Raw genomic sequence first — 20586 nt, 5'->3', positions numbered from 1 at the left:
CTGTAGACTTCTTTTGAAAAAAAACCCAAATCTGAATGTGTGCTCCAGGGATGCAGCCATGTGCTCCAACCACGTGTGCTACACATGAGAAGACCTGAGCAAGCCAGTGGACAGCAGTGCCCTCACAGCTCATACAGTGAAGATTTTTGGGTCCTCTGTCCAAAGGGCTTCTCTGCACAGAATTAATTCCAGTAGTTTGTGTCACTTGCACCTCAAAAGCTCTGAGAGAATAATCACTACCCATCCTGAGGCTGAGTTTCCACCTGAGCTCATCATTTGTGCACTTCCATCCTCATTTCTTAACTCAAAGGGGAGTAAGCAGGAAACCCTGTGAAGAACTTAACCCCTTCTATGATCTAGCACAGGGAAGTGCATATCCTTAATAGAAAGATATAGTCTGAGAACCACTATATTCTTTCAGACAGGATGTATCATATAAAGATTTACTATATTTAGTTACATATTGCAGAGCTTTTAAAATTCCTGCAAGTAACAGAAACATTCAGCAAGCTATACCTGTTCTTGAGGACTTAAATCAGCTTCTGACATGATGTTTTGATTCACCTGATCTCCCTCAGTTTTAAGGGTAGGTTTAGTATCTGTTTCTTCTTCAAAATCTTCACTGTAGCTACCTAAAAGAGTAAAAATAAATGTCAAACAGAATGAATACTCAAGGAAGATAAAGCACTAAGAGACAGCTATTTCCTCTTCCCCAGTGCCTCGTGTAAGAACAGCTACTGCTAATGTTACTCCTTTTACAAAGGCAACAGAAAGTTTCCAAAACTGAGTGTGGTACTAAAACTACAGTGAAAGTCACACATAATATCTCTAAATTCAAAGGAAGCTTGCCTTGTGATCAGATATGCTTTATCTCCTCAAGGTGTACTTGAACTGACCCCTTTTATTCAATTACTCTCACTTAGGGGTGCAACGATGCAATTCCAGCCCTGTAGATAAAGTACTCTGTACATTCACTTACACAGTTTTGAGGCTCAGAATCTGTAATTTGGCTTCTTATGACCTGCTCTGGTGGGCCAAAAGCCACTCTCAAGAGTAAGCACTATTTAAACCCAAGTGTGTCAGAGAATGAACTTTACAAGCAAGCCAAAGGCTTTTCCTTCAGTTACCTAGATCCTTTCACAAGTTTCAGTTCTCTTTTGCTGTATCTCTCCCACTCAGCTCCTGTGGTTAACAGGCTCCAGTGTCTGCATTATCTATAACACTTAAACCTAGAACCCTTGCAAAACCCTGGATCATAATGTGTTCTTTATGTGTTTATGGTTTACAAATACATCCTCCTTATGCTTGGGAAATTCAATCCTGACAACAGGACCTCTCAAAATTTCAGCTGAATATATAAATTTTAAAATACAATCCATTAAATTACATGAATACACACTATCATATGACAGCAATGAAGCATAAAATAAAGAGACATGACAAATGAAAGACAAATAAGCAAGAAATGTAGCATGAAAATTTTGAGGGGAAATCAGATAAGAGTAATACTGCAGATTACAGAGATTAAACTCAGGTATGAGAAGATGGCACAAAAATGCAGATGACAGTTAAGACACTGGAGTAAATCAAATTTTGACATCAGAGGTTTTTTTTTTCCATTCATGAACGATGCAGGATTTTTACTACTTTTTTCTCCCTTTTTTTTGTCTTTTGGTTTACAAGAGATTAAAAATCCACTTAAGAAAAGAAAAAGCACAGAAGCAAAAGTAAACCCCTTAACACCTCTGTATGAATAACAGCTGCACAGTCATAATGCAACAGCAGCCTAACTAAAAGGCTGATGTAAGAACTACAGGTAAAAAAAAGATTGTATTACCAGATTTCTCTTCGTGTGCAGGTTCTTCTTCTTTTTCAGCATTTTCATTTCTGAGAAATAAAATGAAAATTCTACTCTCTTTTTGGACAGCAAATAAACATACTTTTTTTTTCTTGGAACTCTACACTCTGATACTTCTTACAATTAGTAATAAAAGAAAAAATTGTAATTTGTCCAACAAATCAAATCAAAGGTAAGAAAAGTTGTAAAAGTGTCAGCAATTATTAAAGTATTTCCCAGCTAAAATTCTCAATCTAATTCTTAAAACCACTCCCTTTCTGCATTCTCTTCAACATCTACATTAACTTCTCAAAAAATATTTTTATCATCAAGGTTTGCTTCCTGTTCTGACCCTGTCATTCTGGATTAACAAAATAATTTTAAAAACCACCCACCTCTCCTTTCTTTCCCCTTTTCCCATAAAACAGAAGTTTTGCCCTTATCTAAAGCTCTCCAGAATTCTGCTCCTCCAACTGTTTTCACATCAGAAGCTGCCACTGAACTCAGCATTTTCACCAAGAGCAGCCCAAACTTCCCCTTCATCCATTCCTCTCACAGATGCTGGAACTTATTTTCATGTAACTGATTATAAATGGGTTGCCCTAGTCTGTGAAGATTAAGTATCTTTCCTCTAGATTCATTTGTAATATCATGTCTAAAGTGACACAGAATGCTCCCTGATCTATTTCCTTGTTATTATCGTTGTTACCTCTTCATTTAATTACTCCTTACAATTATGAATGTTGTTACTACTGAGTTATGCACCAGACTGTGGAGCTACATCCAGTCATCACTAACTCATGCTCTCACTTTTATTTATTAAGCTCATTTCTTTCCTTGTCTTCAAGAAAAAAAGCCAGACCACAATAAACAAACAAAAAACTGTCTGAAATTATATACAGGATACATCCAACAAGATCTCAGTGGTGATACCCAATCCACATGTGCCCACTAATACAGTCCACAACCTTTCTTCCCTCTAAATTACCGTACAAATGGTGCTAGTATGACAGAATCATTGGAATCCAGCTCTTTATTTAATCTTGAATAATCAAGAGTAGAGGAAGCTTCTCGTTCAAGCTTGGCAAAGAAGATCTCTTTTTCTTCTTGTTCTTCCAAGGTATCCAATCCAACTCCTACGATGCTTTGATTAGGCCCAGAAGCTAAAACTGAATCTAAATTTCAGAGAAGAAAATAAAATGTGTCTGTGCTCTATGTCCACACAGAATAGCCAAAATAGTTAACAACAACTACAGCCAGACTTATAAAGTATTAATGGTATCAAATCATTACAAACTAGTACTAGGAGACTTCAGTTCACGACACAGCTGACAGAACTGAAGAATCCCATCTTGAAATGAATGAAGGTAAACTGCTTTTAACGGTAATTTATTTAGATCTAGTTAACTTGACGAAATGTTGGGGTCTCAGTTCTCACCATTTGTTTCCAGGCTGTCTCTACTCAAAGATACAGCATCTCCATTACTTTTCTCAAGCTGCATCTTTTCCACATCCATGTTTTCATGACCTTCTCCCACAGGCTGTGAAGTGTTTTGCATCTTGAGAAAGTTTCCATTGGTTTCAAGCATTCCTAGGAACAAAGTTGCAATATTCTTGATTACCATCTAAAAGTTACTTGTATGACACATCATTTTTCTAGTCTCTTTCCAGAACTACCAGTTTTAATCTCGCATTGCAACTGCAAAGATGTACAGTCTCACGAGTCGCATTCACCTAATTTCCACTGATTCTATATGTAAATCTTGTTTAATTAATTAAGCTATTATAAACATTATCTTCCTATCTTTCATATCTGCACACATACCTAAAGTTCAGCATGAGTCAAATGCACCTGAATTACTATCACATTACTCATGAAAGACAATTTCACACACAGACCCTATACAGAAATTGACATTTCTTTCTTAAAACCCAGTCCATTTTATCTGATTTACTACCTCAGATCACCACAGATTTTTTTAACTTGCTAAGCCATTGGCTTGGCAGCTACATTTCATTTGTTGCTTAAAGGCTATAAGGAAAAAAATAGTAATCAAAGTCTCTTAAAAGTCATTGATGAACACCCAGTTATGCCATTCTATACATTTATGCAATTACAATTGGTAGCTGCTCTCTCCTCATTGCAATTTCACTGTTGTGAGGGTTCAATATCACAACAACAACTAACAACTTTTTCCTGGCTCTCAGGCAGAACACTGCCATATCTACTTCCTTATGGAAGACTAAAAGCCAGATATCGCAGGACACTCCTACTTCAAAAAACTCCCTTCTGCCTGCCTGCAAAACACACAGGTTTATACTCAGATTCTGAATAAGTTCTCATTGGAGGCGGGATAGGAGAAAAGCTGCTTATGCATTTTATCAAATGACACATGAAGTTATTTAACAGTTCTCACAGAAGGGAACATAAACTAAGTCTGTTTTTTCCAACATGAATTGTCAGTTGGTAACACTCAGAATTTTTTGTCCTGCCTGGCCACATGATGTTGAGATGTAGCTGTGTCCTTGTACTGAGCACACCAGAAGGGTGAAGATACTGACAACAGCTCATTTCCTGCTGCAGGAGACTGGAGGAGATCCATACATCAATTACACTAAATCAGTCTTCCATGTGCTGACCAAGTGCTTCAGCTCTGGGATCTTCCTCTGTTCTCTACACAAGCCCATACAAGTCCCATTTAAAAATGCCATACTTGCCTATATCATGACAATGGACAATCCTTTCCCTTTGGTACTGAAAATGTACTTAGGGTGAGGGAAGGTGGGAAAGTAGGAGCCTCAACACCTTTTCCCTCCCTACTGGGCAGCCCTCAGCATGTCCATTCTGATTGTAAGAGCCTCCTTTTTAAAAAAACGGAATAGGTTTATTTTCTGGATTTTGATGATAAAGTTCCCTTGCATGTCTTTTTGGGAGGCTAAGTGTAGAAGATTCCACACCTTGGAAATCCCCATCCCTGTATCTAACCTCAGCTCTCTCCTCAATATAGAGCTCTGACTGACTTGCCCTGCATGCAACAAATAAATGTCAGAGACATTGTCTAAAAGGCAAGCTCCACATGTATAGAAAGTTAATGCCGAAATAAATACATGTTGCTACATTGAAAAGCAGAAAATGGAAAGCTCAAAGTGCTGAAAAGAAGTAAAAAACTACAAATAGCCCATTTCTTAGGTAGCCAAATGCAGTAATTTAAAGTAATTTACTCAGATGCACTCTATTCTAGTTATCAAGACAGCAAATAGGAGTCTGTTTGCAGCTGGATCACAAGTTTTTTGCAGAGCTTTAGATTAGCCATACCCTCACCAGACCTCCAACACCCTATTTTTGAATGAGAATATATTAGCAGAATCAAATGGTAACTGCAACTGACCTCCTATCTAGAGATTTGCAAGAAAGGAGAAAGGATTATACAACAGTAAAAAAACCCAATTAGAATGTTTAATAGAACAAAAGTTTAAAGAAAACATTTTCCTGTGTTTTTTAAATTTAAATCATCTGATATAGAGTGAAATTTCTCAGCAGATGTACAATGATCTTGGAGGCTTCACAGGGTTTATGTAAGCTATCTAATAATTTTTAAATATTTTGCTAGTTAGGGTTTGAGTCAAATCAGAAGTTTTTTTAAAAAGCACCTTCCTTAAAAATCAAATACTGTTTCTGCAGCTATTAACTTTGCAACTTAGCCATTCTCAACACCCACACACACCACTCACGGCTAGTGAAGGCAAGAATATTTGTTTTCTCTCACCCTACACAATCTGGACTCTGAGAAACTTATCAAACCTGGAGAAAATATCAACTCATATGGATTTAACAGTCTCTTCATTGTGTTTTTGTGTTTGAACAGTCCCATGGATTTCAGTGAGGTTAGCAAGAGCCATTTGTTTTTGTGGAGTGGGTATTACTTCTCTTAAAAGCTCCTTAAGTAGTTATCTTGAATGCCAAAGATTTCACTACCTGTATGTTTCTAAGCAACATTTTGTAAGGCTAATGATATATGGTATTCTTTTTTTCAAGTACAGCCACTTGAATTAAAATAAGAACTTGAGTTTCACTTTGAGTATTTATAATGACCATACTTGCAGAGAAACATTTAAAAACAAAGGACTCAAACTGATAATAACAAACATCTACCTCAAAAAAGTAACTTCTTTTTTTCCTAATCTGACCAAGACTGTCAGAATTGAGTCATTTTACCTTTTTAATACCATAAAAATACAGTAAATTTGTTACCCTCAGAATTGCATGGACTGTCAGAAGCGAGGGCTCCTTCTTCTTTGTTTAAGTACGAATATTTCTTGTCCTTATGAAATTTTTCCAACATTTTGGATTTAGACAAAGCCTTGCTGCGAGATGCACTGGAAGATTTAGAGGGAACTACTTCTAAGTGTCCATAAGCATTATAAATTTTAATGCATAGTGGACAGGGAATAAAGAGAAGAACAAGATGTGAGACTTCAAAGTCTTTCAGACACTTCTGAAAAAGTAATACAGTTCAGTTTCTTGTACACTGAATTACTTCTAATTTTCTACCTGTAAGTAAAAATTAAAGTAAATACTTATAACTTCTGGAAATAGAACTACTCTTCTCTATCCTTTTTTTCTTATTTTTAAAAAGATTCTTGATACAGGTACACTTTGTATTCAATTACACTGTTCTAGAAGCTCAATAAATGACCTGAAAACAAAGAAAACTAGTAAAATTACTTCAACAGTAAAAGGTTTTTACTCCAAGGTTTGAAAGGAAGCATGTAGGCTGGTACAAAGAAAAGTGGGAAAACATAGGTACATCAGTATAAATTATTACTGTCTTTATCACTGTCAGATATAAGAACTGCATTTGTTTGCTCTAACCCTTGTGGGGACTTACTCAGCAGCAAAGCAAATTCCATTCATGTTAGCAGAATTAAGTTTTAGATAACAGCACCTATGCTGAAAACTGCTCTCAGGATCAAAGAATCATTGAATTTTGGGTTGGAAAGGACCTTAAAGAGCATCCAGCTCCAATGCCCCTGCCATGGGCAGGGACACCTTTCACTAGACCAGATTGCTCACAGGCCCATCCAATCTGGCCTTTAACACTTCCAGGGATGGGGCATCCACAGCTTCTCTGAGCAACCCATTCACTGTCACAGCAAAGAACTTCCTCCTAATACCTAATCTAAAGCTACTCTCTTTTAGAGTGATATTATTCCCCCTTGGCCTGTCACTACATGCTCTTGTCAAAAGTCTCTCTCCATCTTTCTTGCAGGCTCCCTTCATGTACTGCAAGGACACAGTTGAGTCACCCTGAAGTCACTTTCCTGGGCTTAACAAAGCCAATTCTCTCAGCCTTTTCTCATAGAAGAGGTCCTCCACCCCTCTGACCACCTTAGTGGCCTCCTCTGGACTCCTACAGCTATACTACAGCCTTCATCTACCTTAGGCTAGCCAGATGGTCTGTGTTGGATTTTGCCATGTTAAAATTGTCACAGTGGAAGAGGCTTCAGAATTGAGTAATTCTGATAAAACTCTTATTTATGGGTCTTTTGAGTTCACCTCAACACAAGATAGAGTAGGCTAGGACATCAAGCCAAATACTTCTGCTACTTAGAACAGGAGTATGGGGATATGTGACCAGACCTTAACACAGCTCAAACATCCAAGATAACTAAAGGAAGCTGGTGCAGCAAGAAGAGAAATTGAGAGAAATCCATTCTGATACAATGCATAGGTCCATTATTCTCTCAACTAATGAGGAACTTCACTAGCAAGGCAATACTCCTCTAAATCTATATTCTCCCACACTTACTGGGAAACTAGAAGTGTTTTCAGCATACCATCTATTACAAATAATGCAAACACCTGATACCTTTTAAAACAGTAATTTGAAATAAGTACAGAGGTCCTCCTATTCCATTAGTATTAGCCCATCCTATTAGTATATTTCAAATAATCCTGATTTGAGAAATAAATTCATTTTTAGTATTTATCTCCCAGACCTAGATGCTTTACACCTATTCTATGCAAATGAGGCTTATGAAAACATATACATACATTTTCTAGACTGCACATACATTCTAGAAAACTAGCACAGGAGATGTTCTATAGTCTACAAACTACATCACCAACATGATCCAAAGACCAAGTGCCAAATATTACATTTTCATGGCTCTCCAAAACATTACTGATCTGCTTGAATTTAACACCAATGCCATGCTTAAATCAGGACAAGTTAATTGCTGTTGTCTTTTATACAGAAGTATTTAATGGATCAATGCTTATAATTCCTACTTATTTGCTGGAGTTTCTTTTCAGATAACAAAATGACCCACATAAAATGCTGAATCTAAAGTTACACTGACTAAAATAATCCTGCAGTGCAGATTAAACAATTTAAGTTTTTCATTTATACTAACTGCTGTCTCCATTCCAGGGGCAGCATGCACAAAGCAGCACATTTGTAAGCAAAGGGAAAAGAACTACATCAACAGAAAATAAGTAAAATGCTTATCTGACTGCTATCTTTGGAATTAAACAAGTAGAACAATGAATATTAATATTTCTCGAGTATGAAATGCAGGAAGTATAACAGACATTCTATTTACTAAAGATGTAGTAAATAGGAAGTACATTAGTACTTAGTACATTTTGTTCAGATTTTTGAAGTTATTTCCCCCTTTCCCCAGGCTGACATGAAATACTGTCTGTCCTACTATATCACTATATGTAGGGATATATAATGCTACAACAACTGAGCAAAAATTCACACAATTATTAATTTCTTTTGAAAATGATAAAAGAAGTATGTGGCAGCTTGGTCAAATGGACAGTTTGCTAAGGATTTTCTACAGAAAACACACTAATAATACAAGGTTGATACTGAATAAATATACCAAAACATATTTAATCAAATACCAGACTGGGAATGGGGACTCTTTTGTTCAGTATTTTCCACTGCTTCAGCATGGCTTTCTGTCAGTTTCTTCTCTTTTCTCACTTTAACAAATTTTATTTGAAAATCTTGAAAAGACAAACAGCAGGAACAGACATGCAAGCAAGACAGGACAGGAATTCTTAGTATCCAATTTCTTTTTATCATTTAAATGACAAAAGCAAGTAGAAAGGACATCACCTAAGTCTCCAACCTGTCCAATATGGAAGACAGTGTCTTGAATCATAATTTGCACATTCCAGTTTAAAGCTGAAGAGCAAACAGTTTAAACTAGAATAACTCATGGAGTTATTTTAAAATGTACTTTATACTTCTCAGTGAAACAGGCTATTAGTTTAACTCTCTACCTATTTCCTGGGACTTCTGCAACAAGATGCCTTGGGAAAAAAAAAAAAAAGAACAGACAACAAGTAAGTGTAGAGCACATATTTAATCTTCTTCTCTTTGTCTTTCAAGAAAGTGTGACATAGATAATGAAGTAACTCAAAACCTCAAACTGCAAGCAACATATCAGCTTGGTGTATTACACTAGCTAATTATCCAGACTTTCTTCAGATAACATTATCTCTAAACAGTCATACCCAAAGACATCAACTTATACATATGGAGCACACATTTGTAATGAATGCACTGCCACACTGTGGGTGAAGGTAGATTTAAGCATTTATATAAGTTTGATTCATGATGATAACTTTAAAAACACTAATTTTGTTTTTAAAGTTGTTTTGTGATAAAACAACTTTAAAAACACTTCTATTAGCTGATAGTCTATTGACTATGTCCTATCTGCAACGAATATGAAGGTTCCAGCCTAGAAGGACACACAAGGGTCTCAAAAAAATTTTGAAGCATGCTGACATTACACTTTCCTGAAATTAAATTTAGTTTATTTTCATGTTTGTTAGCATCACAGCAGTGTTACTACTTTCTCCCATAAGAAAATATTTTGCTATTTAGGAGATGTTTACATATAACCTTACAAAGAACTACAAGTCTAAATCATCTTCTCAGTCATCCAGTGCAGTAACTTAGATTGCAACGTTGCTGTGCCATCATCCACCGTTATTAGTTTGAGCAATACACCACACAACAAACACATGCTGAGAATATTAGACATGGCAAAATAGTATTTGACAAAGTACTTGGAAGCACACAAGAAAAACAGAGAGATACACAGAGGAAAACATGAGCAGTTCTGGAAGCCTATCCACACTGAATTCCTTACAGTCACCCAACCTGTCATTTTTAAACACCACAAATATATCTACATGAAGTAAAATCATAGCCACATAAAACTGCAGAGGAAAACTCAATTTATCCCAAAGGTGGTCAAGGTGGCCTCTGCAAATGGCTCTCTTTTGACTCTAGGTTAATTGCCCTTCAACTAGACCCTACCTTGCAGAAGGGGATTCATCATAGCACACATTTTGCAACTGATACCATTTACAAGTGTCCAGTGTGACAAATATATCCCTTTCCTCCTGGGATGCCGCAACCAGGAGATCCACTTCATTCCATGGAGTTACCACCTTCTTGCTAAGACAGAAAGTGGAAGGCCCTCTAGCAGGAATTAAAGGCCCCTCTGCTTGGCAGTATTAAAGTAGTAGGTGGGATATGGCTTATTGCATATGCCCCATGAGTGTGCTATTCTATGCAGAGTGGTGACAGAGCAGTAAATGAAATAAAACTAATAATCTGCCTGGCAAAAACGGTGCTCAGGGAAGAATTCTGTGCACGGATCTGGCACACTTGGCGTTCGCTCCTATATTCTCAGCTTTGTTATGTCCAACTGCCAAGATGTTGGATCTTGGAGTCAAATTGCATTACACACAGATTACTTTGAACTCCCTCCAAAAAAACCCCCAAAAACCATCAACAGTATGAATATGAACAGGCTAGCTTCTTTTGCATGTAAATTGATTCCATACTGGCAAAACTGGGGAGGCTCACCTTCTGAATGTTTTTCTGTTAAATGAGAAGCTTTTCTTAAGAGACACCTTGAAAAGTTTACCAGGTATTTCACACATCAGTAAAGTGTAGATAAAGTTTGTTCCAGTTCTAATAGCTTTATCTCTAGTTAACCTGCACAACTGATAAGATATTCTTAATTTTAAAAACAACAGTGGTAGAAATTGATTGGATAGAACATCTCAATATAATCACATTGTTTCTGGTGACTCTGTTTTTAATTTTACTTAATCCACACAAGCACTGTTCTCTAAAACTTGTAATCAGCCTGCCCTTTAGAAACCTATTTCAGTGTGTTTTCTACCATAAGTATCAAAGTTGGGTTGCCTCAAGCATCTCAGAAAAACCATGGAAACGTGCTGAGCTTCTAAGTCATCAGAATTTTCTTTGAGAGTATGTAGAAAAATGAAGTCATGGTAACCTCTTCCTTCTCACATTGCCCAGCAAGAACACTCCATTTTTACATTATTTGAAAAGCTGAAAGGAAATCATCATATATCATATATCATGACCACCTGATAAGAATTTTCTCATATCCATCTGAGTTTTACATCAACATCTTAAAAGGCCAAGACAGATAAGAAGTCCAGGTACCACCTATTAGGATTAAGCCTAAATGGCACAACTGCTGACTAGGATTTGACCCCTCACTAAGATGACACTGACAGATAGTCTTAAAATCTGAGACTACCAGTAGTATTTTAACTCTGTCAGATGAAAAAAATTATTTTTGTAACTTTCTGTTAGGGTCCACTTGCAATTAATACAAATAATGAAAATTAAGAAACCACCAATTACTACAAGAAGAAGAGGGCAAACATCCTGTGGAAACTCACTACTATAGGTTTTACTACCCAACAAGAAGACAATGTCGAAAATTAAAAAACATAGAGGTGGAAAGCTTGCAAACAATTATATATTTTCTTCCAGCACTATGTGACTGTGTCGATACTGAACCAGCAATCATGTCATCACAGCCCATTTTGCCTTGAGCCACAGTTCTTGGCAAGGGAAATGTTGAGAATACTGAAGACATACATCTTGGATTCAGCTGGTGTTGAAAAGTTTTTCTTTCTTTGTGCTTTTCCAACCTACTACAAATGTTGAAGTTAGCACACGTTTATACAAACTGGTCTTTTTCCACTACAGTTTTGAAAACAGAAAACTATAAAAAGTCAGTATAAAGAACAGGCTGGCTACAAAACACATATACAAATATTTCTGCGAGTTTGTAAATTATATTTTCTAATTATTTTACTATTGATAATGTGCTTATTTTTTACAAGTTTGATTAATTCAAAAGCTACAGAAAAAAACCCATCAGACAGCTTGCATACAGCTTGAATATGAATCATTAAAAAATACAATTCTATTTGAATTTTATGCTTTACAAACTTGCACTGTAACCTTCTAAAACACTTGAGTGGCATCAGCTTAATCTCAAACCAGGCCTAACATGCCTGGTATGAGAAAGAACTAGCCTGACCCCCTCTGGCCAAAACATTGAAAAACTTTAAATTTACCACCATCATCCGAGTCTTCCTCAGATAACCACCAGGGCACTGAATCCTTTTTCTTCTTTTCTTTTTTCCTGGGCTGTCCCAATTTCTCAAGAATGCTGGACTTTTTCTTTGGATTTCCAAGTGAATCATCTGAAAAAGACTGAATAAATTGCATACTAGATTAAAGAGAGCTTTTACATGTTTACATTGTTTCAGTCACTCAATTCTGGACTTCTGAGTCCAGATGCCTCTCATTACTCCCCACTGTTTGCCATTTTTGTATATGCATGACAAAACTGATTAGGGAACAATAACTATATTCATATGGAATAAAAATGTATATTTTAATAATCCCACTGCCAGAATTTGTATATATTAAAAGTGGAATTCTTCAGAGAATGTAAGTTAAAATGAACAGCATAATCAGCTCTTTTTCAATTAGTTAAGACATATAAGAACCAAAACTTGGACTACATCCCTGAAGATAATGAAGTAGAGCAGAAACAATTTTACCTTGTCCTTGCTTTGTATGTGAACATTATTATTTTTTAAATATTAATATTAAAATTAATATTAAATTATTTTTCTAAAAATAAATGTGCACTAGCAACATTCTGGCTGCCAGCAAATCAGATTTCAGAAATTTATTTTATACTTTGTATTCATGGAATATAATAGAAATACCAGAGCCATTCCTACACAACTGTATATTAAACTTTCATATGTGTTAGTCATCCATGCTGATTTTGACTGACGGCTTGAATCAATGGAAAAAGAATCCTCTGAGTATGGACACCATATGAATTTAAGTTACTGATAAGTAACAGGAAGGAGAAGACAACTAACCTCTGCTCCTTTCTTTTAATAAAGCTCTTTATGGCCTACAGCAGGCTCAGAGTCACAATTAGCTATCCACACACTGAACAAGGAAATATTCATTAAACTATTGCACTGCACCCTTATGTTCTACATATTCTTTCTGCAGCAAACTGGGGTTAAGGGGAATGGAATGATTTTAATCTAAATTTTTAGTTACAACTGTTAAAGCCAATTGTCCTAAAGTGTCTTAGAGAATATGGTGCACAGACTTAGTAAAAGCCATAAACGGTAAGCAACAAAGAATTCACATATGAAATGCATCACATGGGAAAATTTCAAAAGCTTCACCTTTGTAATAGTCACAAATAAGAAAATCTGATAGTATAAACCCAGCATTAGAGGCAACAGGATTGTGGATACTTAACATGGAAAACACAAGGGTATGTTTTATTAAAACAAGCCTCTGCAATCTACTGCCTCCTATTACATTAAAAACACTGCCATAAAAGCCTACTTTTACTATATGACTAAAATTTCAACTTCTTCATTCAAAAATCAAATGTCAATTATATAAAACTATAATTTAAGGAAAAATAATTGTAATAAAATATCCTTATTAGTATCTCTGATGAAGAACATCTTTAGAGCTTTCAGTTTCACTAGAGAAAACTAAATGTCTGTCATATATCTTAGAAAGAAAGAAGTGTTCTGAGCCTTGCACTTAAAAAAACCCACAATTTTAATAAATTATAAAACTGCTAGACAACAGGATGTATTGCAATTTCTCTAAGTTGGCTCTGTGACATTGAACAAAACAGCTTTAGATTTCTAATAAATATCCCATTAATAACAATTTCCTGACACTAGTCACAACACAAGTACTAGTGCCATTGTCCCCAAAGGTCAGACTGCCTCCTGCTAGCTGGAAGCACTGACAGGAGCTTGATTCAAGCAAGCTCTGTTATCACTTGCTGTTTCTTTTACAACTAACAGTATCCTCTGCTCTGCAAGTAGAACTTCAGTGAATGCTCACTCTCCTTAGTAGATTGTAACTAAAGAACCTGCAACTCCCACAGGCTGTGCTCAAATTCTGGAAACTTTCCACGTCCAGCCATCTTGTCAACTGCAGACAGTAAAGGTGCAGCAGCTGGGAGAGAAATGCTGACACAAAAATACTGCTGCATTTTTCCCAGCATATCAGTTGTCCCAACAGCAAAACTTCCAAATTTTTTTCCTTCCTTTGAAAAAAAGGAAAATCAACCAATCATCAATTAATTTTTTGGACTCATAATGACTTCTCAGCACCAGTAATCACACCAACTTCTTCCTTCCCCTCCTTCATAAGAGAGCCTCTCAGCCTTTCAGGAACACAGACACACAGAAAGTGTCAGTTGTTTAATCTCAGCATTGATAAAAGCCTAAAGAGGCAGTTTTAAGAACTAGAACAACTACATAGCACATCATCAGCTTACCACCTCCTTTGCATGTGAAGGAACTTAAAAAAGGTAGGTAATGCAGAATTTGATCTAAACCACTCAGACTTTCATGACTAGTTGCCCTAATTAATACATAAACCCAGAATTTTTTAATTAAATAAGTCTACTCCAAAATATGCTTTTATTACACAATTATATGTTAATCTATATGATCTTTTAATAAAAAGTTAAAATGCTTCTCTAACATGGCTTAATGTGCAGTGCTTCTCTTCCAGATACCATTCTACTGATATTCGAATAAGGATGGTATAGTCTTTCCTTTTGAAAATCTTCCTTCTCAAGAATCCATGAATATCAAGTAGAACAAAGGTCAACTGAAAATACTAGAAGCAGACAACAGCTTTTTCACATTGCTTTGAGTCATCAAAAAAGGGCAATTAATTCAATTAATTGAAGCACTGTGTATTAGAAAGACTTCCTCACATAGCACATACCAAGAGAATATCACAGCAAGCACTGAAAACCTGGAGCTAAACCAGTATGACAGATGATGCTCAAGGGAAATCCATTTGACAATAGGAGGAAGCACACCAAAACAAGATACTGATGGTGAGGAGTGGATGTACAACAGGAACACAGACAGTGGAGGAGGAAGGATTATGGGAAGAATTCTGGATGACAACAGGGTGTCTTGGCAAGGGGCTGGGAATAAGCATGACCAGGCAGAGGGAATAATTAAAGGATTTATCCTACATGCAGTCATTGTTATTACACACTTGTGTTTCCTTCTGTATAATAATAGTCTTGAAAACCCACTGATAGCTTTTAAAGTTCAGTGTATGTGCCAAAAGACTTAGTTTAATCCTCATATTAGACCTGCATCATCCAGCTGTATATACAGTCTTTCTTTTAACTTCCTATGTTTTAATCACAAACATACATACACAGCCTCACCCCAAACACAGATTCATTAAGAGTTATTTAAAAGGGAAAAATTCTGCTCCATTTCCTCTTTAAAAGATTTGCTTCAACAATATTAAGTCTGCTCCAATCTACTGAGAAACAGATTTTATTATTCCCCACCTGCTGCGACACTCTCAACACAAACATCACCTACAAACAGATTTCAAGAAATGGACCACATCAGTTTCTCATCTTTCTAGTATTAAAAGGCCAAACACTTTTTATAAAAAACAAAAGCAAGGAGAAGGACATAGCAGAAGATGCCTGTGTAAAAATAACAGAGAGTAGAGAACATCATTGTTCTCTGGGTCTAGATATCAGATTATCTGGTATCTAGCTAGCAAAAATCACAGTGCATATTTTTAAAAACTGGATTAGCAGTTTGAAAACAGTTTTGGATTGAAATTTAAAAAAAAATTAAGACATGAATTGTTAAAGTTACATTCTCTGGGACATTCCAAATGCCACGTAGAATAATTCAATAGTCATATGAATTTTTTAATGAGCATCCTCAATGTGGGCAGTAGCTGAGGGGGAAGAAGAGTGTGTCAAATGAGGAATGGAATACTAGAAGGAATCACATGCAGAGTTTTCAAAGATGTGCATAACAAATAAAAGAATAAAACTCCTTTCTCTTCCCCAGAGCAGCTCCCTCTGTAACAACCGTAAGTAAAGAATTTTGAAAGAAATGCAAAGACTAGTTTTCTAATTTTACTAACATTAATAATTTCAGTGAGTTCAAGAGTGCTAAGTTAGTTACATCATTAAATTAAATTACTTTTCACAAGTCATTAAATTGTAACACAGCCTCTACTTAAAAAAAAAAATTCATGCATACATTACATATAACAGAGACTCCACAAATATTCTCTGCCATCACTAGTTATGCTTATATACAGAATTAAAATCTAATAAAGGCCTTATGTAGCAGTATTTATGTTTTAGGGTTACCACACTGTGTTCTGACAGACCAGAGGGCAAGTTCTGAAATTAAAGGTCTACTTGCATTGAAAAAAACATAGCTAGTCAGGGCATCTCAATCATGTCTGATTATTCTTAGCTTAAGTCACAACCCACAGACTTGCATGATTTTGCCACTACTCAAAACCATGAAGCACCATGAGGAATTAAAGGAATCTAATTCAAATTTTCTAATCACTACAACATGCTTCATTTTATAAATGAATTTTTAAATATAATTGAGTGAAAGTAAGCACTGCACAGAAAAATACAGAAATTTTAAAAATGTAGCTTGTGTTTGTATACAGGCAGATTTTTTTAACCTCATTTTCAATTATACATCAATTTGAAGCTTCTGGTACTAAGTAGCACCAACAATAAAACTGAAACAAATATCAAGAACCAAGGGCTCTTTCTGAAGATACAACCAGGCAATGACAAAAATATTTATTTAATTACAAAACTCTTCTCTTGATTTCAATACAGCAAAATAGTATGAATTTGGCTTAGCAATTAAGACCCATAGATAAGACAGCTATGTTAATTATGTCATAAAAGGAGAGCTGAATCTTACATTTCATATTCTTCCATACTCAATTTTCCCCATTTTTTAATAGAGAATAGAGATGTGAGCTTGCTCTCAAACATACCTCTTTCAGAAACTCTTCAAACTGCTCATCTAATTCTTCCTTTGAAAATCGATGAGCCATAATTTGCAGCTGGATTTTACCTTCCAAACAACTGAGTCTAAAAACTAAAATTTAAACTGAAGTTAATTAAATGCATTCTGAAATTGATGTAACCTAATAATTTGCTTGAATAGAGCTATTAGCAAAAAAACCCCAATCCAAAACTTGAGAGATGACAAACATCATTCTCCCATCCCTTATAAAACTATTTACTGAATGAGACAATCAGCACAAATGTATCTAGATCACCCAAATTCCTTACAAGCAAAATACTCATTTCCAAAACACCAGCTTCAGCATCTAAACTTTGAAGGATAAAGAAAATAAGATTCACTTCAGCATCTTTACATTTTTCTTCAAAAATCAGCTCTCTTAGCAACCAAGCATTTTTTTAATAATCAAAAGAGAATCTATTGCAGTAATATTTTCATTTTAAGGGTTTTTAATTCCTTTCTATGTTTCTTCTCCAACACTGGGAACATCTGGCACTGTTAGTTTTGTTTCATCATCTCTGCTGTGCTTTGGATTTAGTAAACAATAAATACATGTAAATCTTTTTAAGGTTAGGGAATGGCATTTGGTTTGATCTGCCCTGACAGAGAAAGCCAATGACACTTGCCCCCCCTCTCCTTCCCCTAAGTCTGCATCAACTTTTCAGGTATAAAATATGCCCAACAACCAAAAGGCTGTAAAGCTTTTGTGTATCACACTGCTCAACACATATGGCTGCCTTCAAAACTGCATATGTATGGCAGCATTAAACGGCACTAGCATCTTCCAGCCCGAGAAGTGTGATGTAAACATAAAAGGGCTAAACATTTGCAAAAGTGCTTTTACCATTAAATAAAACTTCTCCCAGTATGGAGCCCACTCAGTACACAGGACTGTTACCTACCTAGTAAATTGATTTTGACAGGCGAGTTGTGACAACTGTTTCCTGCTTTCACTCCTTATCCATCCATAGACCACCCGACACTTTGGCTTTGGCAGTTAAAAAAAAGAAGTTTTATAGCAGACTGGCCAGGCGTTGAATTCAGCAAGATACCCTTATGTAAGCATTTGGACAATATCTCTGAAAACATGGTAAGGAGATTAGGAACGTTACCTCTCAGGGCACACATAATCCAGTATCCTTTTATACTTTCACATCAAAGCACACTCGATGTTAAACGCAGGATGCTTTAGCAATTTACTAACTGCGCCAGCTACTTTAGCAAGTGGGGAATATTTAATTCTAGCCTTGCCAGAAAAACCAAGTGATTCTCCTGACATTATCTTTACTTCCCATTAAAATGACGGCTTTCTTCTGCCTACCTTCTAATTACATCTTTTATAAAAACTAACAATATGTAACTTCAAGGACAACAAACATATTTACAATTTCGGTAACAGAAGATCATAGGCAAACATTAACCTTAGCAAATATACTTTTCAGCCATATCTTCAGAGCTGGCGGCTCACAAATGACTTCGTGCACAAAACAAAGGCGGCACTTGCTGGGATACATGCTACAACACAGCCCAAAAAGCGGAAGTTTTGAGGAGGTATGGCTAAACCACGGGGATGGAGGAAAGCTTAAACAGCCTAACACATTTCGCGTAACCTTTTAATCATCCCAGCCGTGACCCCATCCTCTTCCTCCTCCGGCTTTCCCTGGAGCACACGCGCGGCGGGCGCAGGGCAGCGCGGGGCTCGGGGGCGCAGGGCAGGGCTCGGCTCCAAGGCCCGACGGGTGCCCCGGGGAGCAGCGGGAGAAGGAATTGGCCGCGGCTCGGAGCCGTGCGCTGCCCGGGCACCGGGCCCGTACCTGCACCGCGCCGGGCCCCGCTCAGCCACGGCGGCCCCGCTCGCCGGCGGCGCGGTTGCCCGGGAAACCCTCCCGGCCACCGTCCCGCCCGCAGCAGGGACCGCGTCACGTGATTCCGCCAAATCCATCCGCTTTCCTCTGCCCCGCCCGCCCCGCCGCGGGACGCACGTCACCGGGGCGGCCACGCGGGACGGGAGGGGGCGGGCCGGGGTGCCATGCCCGCCGCGGGACACGCGAGGGGACAGAGACGGGGACGGGGACGAGCATGAGTCCGGGCGCCATTGATGGGCGGCACTGGCGGAAGGGGACGGCATGGGGAGCGGCGCCCCCTGGCGGGCGGGGGTGGTCTCTGAGCGGTCAGGGCGGACGGGGTTGGGGAGGTGGCGATTCCATGTCCGACCGTTCAGGAGCCAGCATGGGCCTGGGGGGTTTCCGTGTCCGAGCACTCAGGAACCAGTCTGAGGTTGGGGGCTTTCCATGTCCGAGCGCTCAGGAACCGGACCGAGATTGGGGGGTTTCCATGTCCGAGCGTTCAGGAACCAGTCTGAGGTTGGGGGCTTTCCATGTCCGAGCGTTCAAGAACCAGCCTGGGGTTGGAGGGTTTCCATGTCCGAGCACTCAGGAACCAGCCTGGGGTTGGAGGGTTTCCATGTCCGAGCGCTCAGGAACCAGTCTGAGGTTGGAGGGTTTCCATGTCCGAGCGTTCAGGAACCAGTCTGAGGTTGGGGGGTTTCCATGTCCGAGCACTCAGGAACCAGCCTGGGGCTGGGGGGTTTCCATGTCCGAGCGTTCAGGAACCAGCCTGGGGTTGGGGGGTTTCCATGTCCAAGCGCTCAGGAACGAGCCTGGGATTGGGGCATTTCTATTCCGAGTGCTCAGGAACCAGCCTGGGGCTGGGAGGTTTCCATGTACGAGTTCAGGAACCAGCCTGGCCTCGCATCTCACCACCTCAGCGGGCACTGAACGCCCTTAGCAGCTCCAAGACCCCGCAGTCACACGGTCGGAGCAGGTTTCCTTCTGCCTCCACCCCAAGCACTTCTCCAGAAGTCGGGCAACTGATCTTCAGGAAAAGCAACAAGAAAAGGGTTAAAAGTGTGTTTAATTCCCTAATGCAAGGGTCAAACTCAAAGCATCCTTTCTCGCTTTTTCACAGAAATCCCTTTCTAAAGTTTTCCTAATGTTTTCAGCCTTAGATGTCGGCCGTTGTGCTTTTAATGCATTTTAGCACATCTCTGGAAATGTTTAAAACACGCAGGGAAATTAATGACCCCTGTTTCCCTGACCACTGCCTCTCAAATAACCACAGAACAATTGCAGTCTGTGCTTGCATGTGCTCTCCAGCAAGGGTCTGTCAGTTGTGTTTGTTGTGAGAGTCACGTTGCTTCAGGAATTTTTATGCCAGCATTTAGTAAATGGCAAAATAAAACAAGTTCACTTAAGAATACAAATGGACATTGTTCACACACGCTCGCGCTCACACACACACGTTTTGATTCTCTGTTCAGCAGACTTGGAACGAAAAGATTTTGAAAGGAAATTTTCTTCAACGAGTGTTGGATACTCATTGCAAGTGAGAAACCAGTTAAAGTCCTATTACTGCCTCTCATTTCCTGTTAGCTTGAGAGATAAAGACAGTGCTTCCAATATGGCCT

The 20586-nt window shown here is 38.1% G+C and overlaps 1 protein-coding gene across 3 annotated transcripts in view; it reads right to left on the bottom strand.

Moving 5' to 3' along the window:
• Positions 1-18960, bottom strand: part of CEP162 (centrosomal protein 162) — a 52870-nt gene extending 33910 nt beyond the window's left edge. For 2 of the 3 annotated variants that reach the window (XM_066547370.1, XM_066547369.1), the window contains exons 1-8: positions 18731-18960; positions 18023-18199; positions 17089-17192; positions 12282-12420; positions 3276-3428; positions 2826-3012; positions 1838-1887; positions 517-632 (exon numbers count right to left, since the gene is read on the bottom strand). In XM_066547370.1, the coding sequence (XP_066403467.1) occupies positions 517-632; positions 1838-1887; positions 2826-3012; positions 3276-3428; positions 12282-12420; positions 17089-17148 (705 nt within the window). In that variant the 5' untranslated portion in view covers positions 17149-17192; positions 18023-18199; positions 18731-18960. The remainder of the gene's footprint in view (positions 1-516; positions 633-1837; positions 1888-2825; positions 3013-3275; positions 3429-12281; positions 12421-17088; positions 17193-18022; positions 18200-18730) is intronic. The other variant, XM_066547371.1, reaches the window with a different exon arrangement.
• Between the last annotated feature and the right edge of the window lie 1626 nt (positions 18961-20586).

The sequence above is a fragment of the Molothrus aeneus genome, chromosome 3, assembly GCF_037042795.1.
Source record: "Molothrus aeneus isolate 106 chromosome 3, BPBGC_Maene_1.0, whole genome shotgun sequence".
Taxonomy (NCBI): Eukaryota; Metazoa; Chordata; class Aves; order Passeriformes; family Icteridae; genus Molothrus; species Molothrus aeneus.
This window is presented reverse-complemented; position numbering and strand designations above follow the sequence as displayed.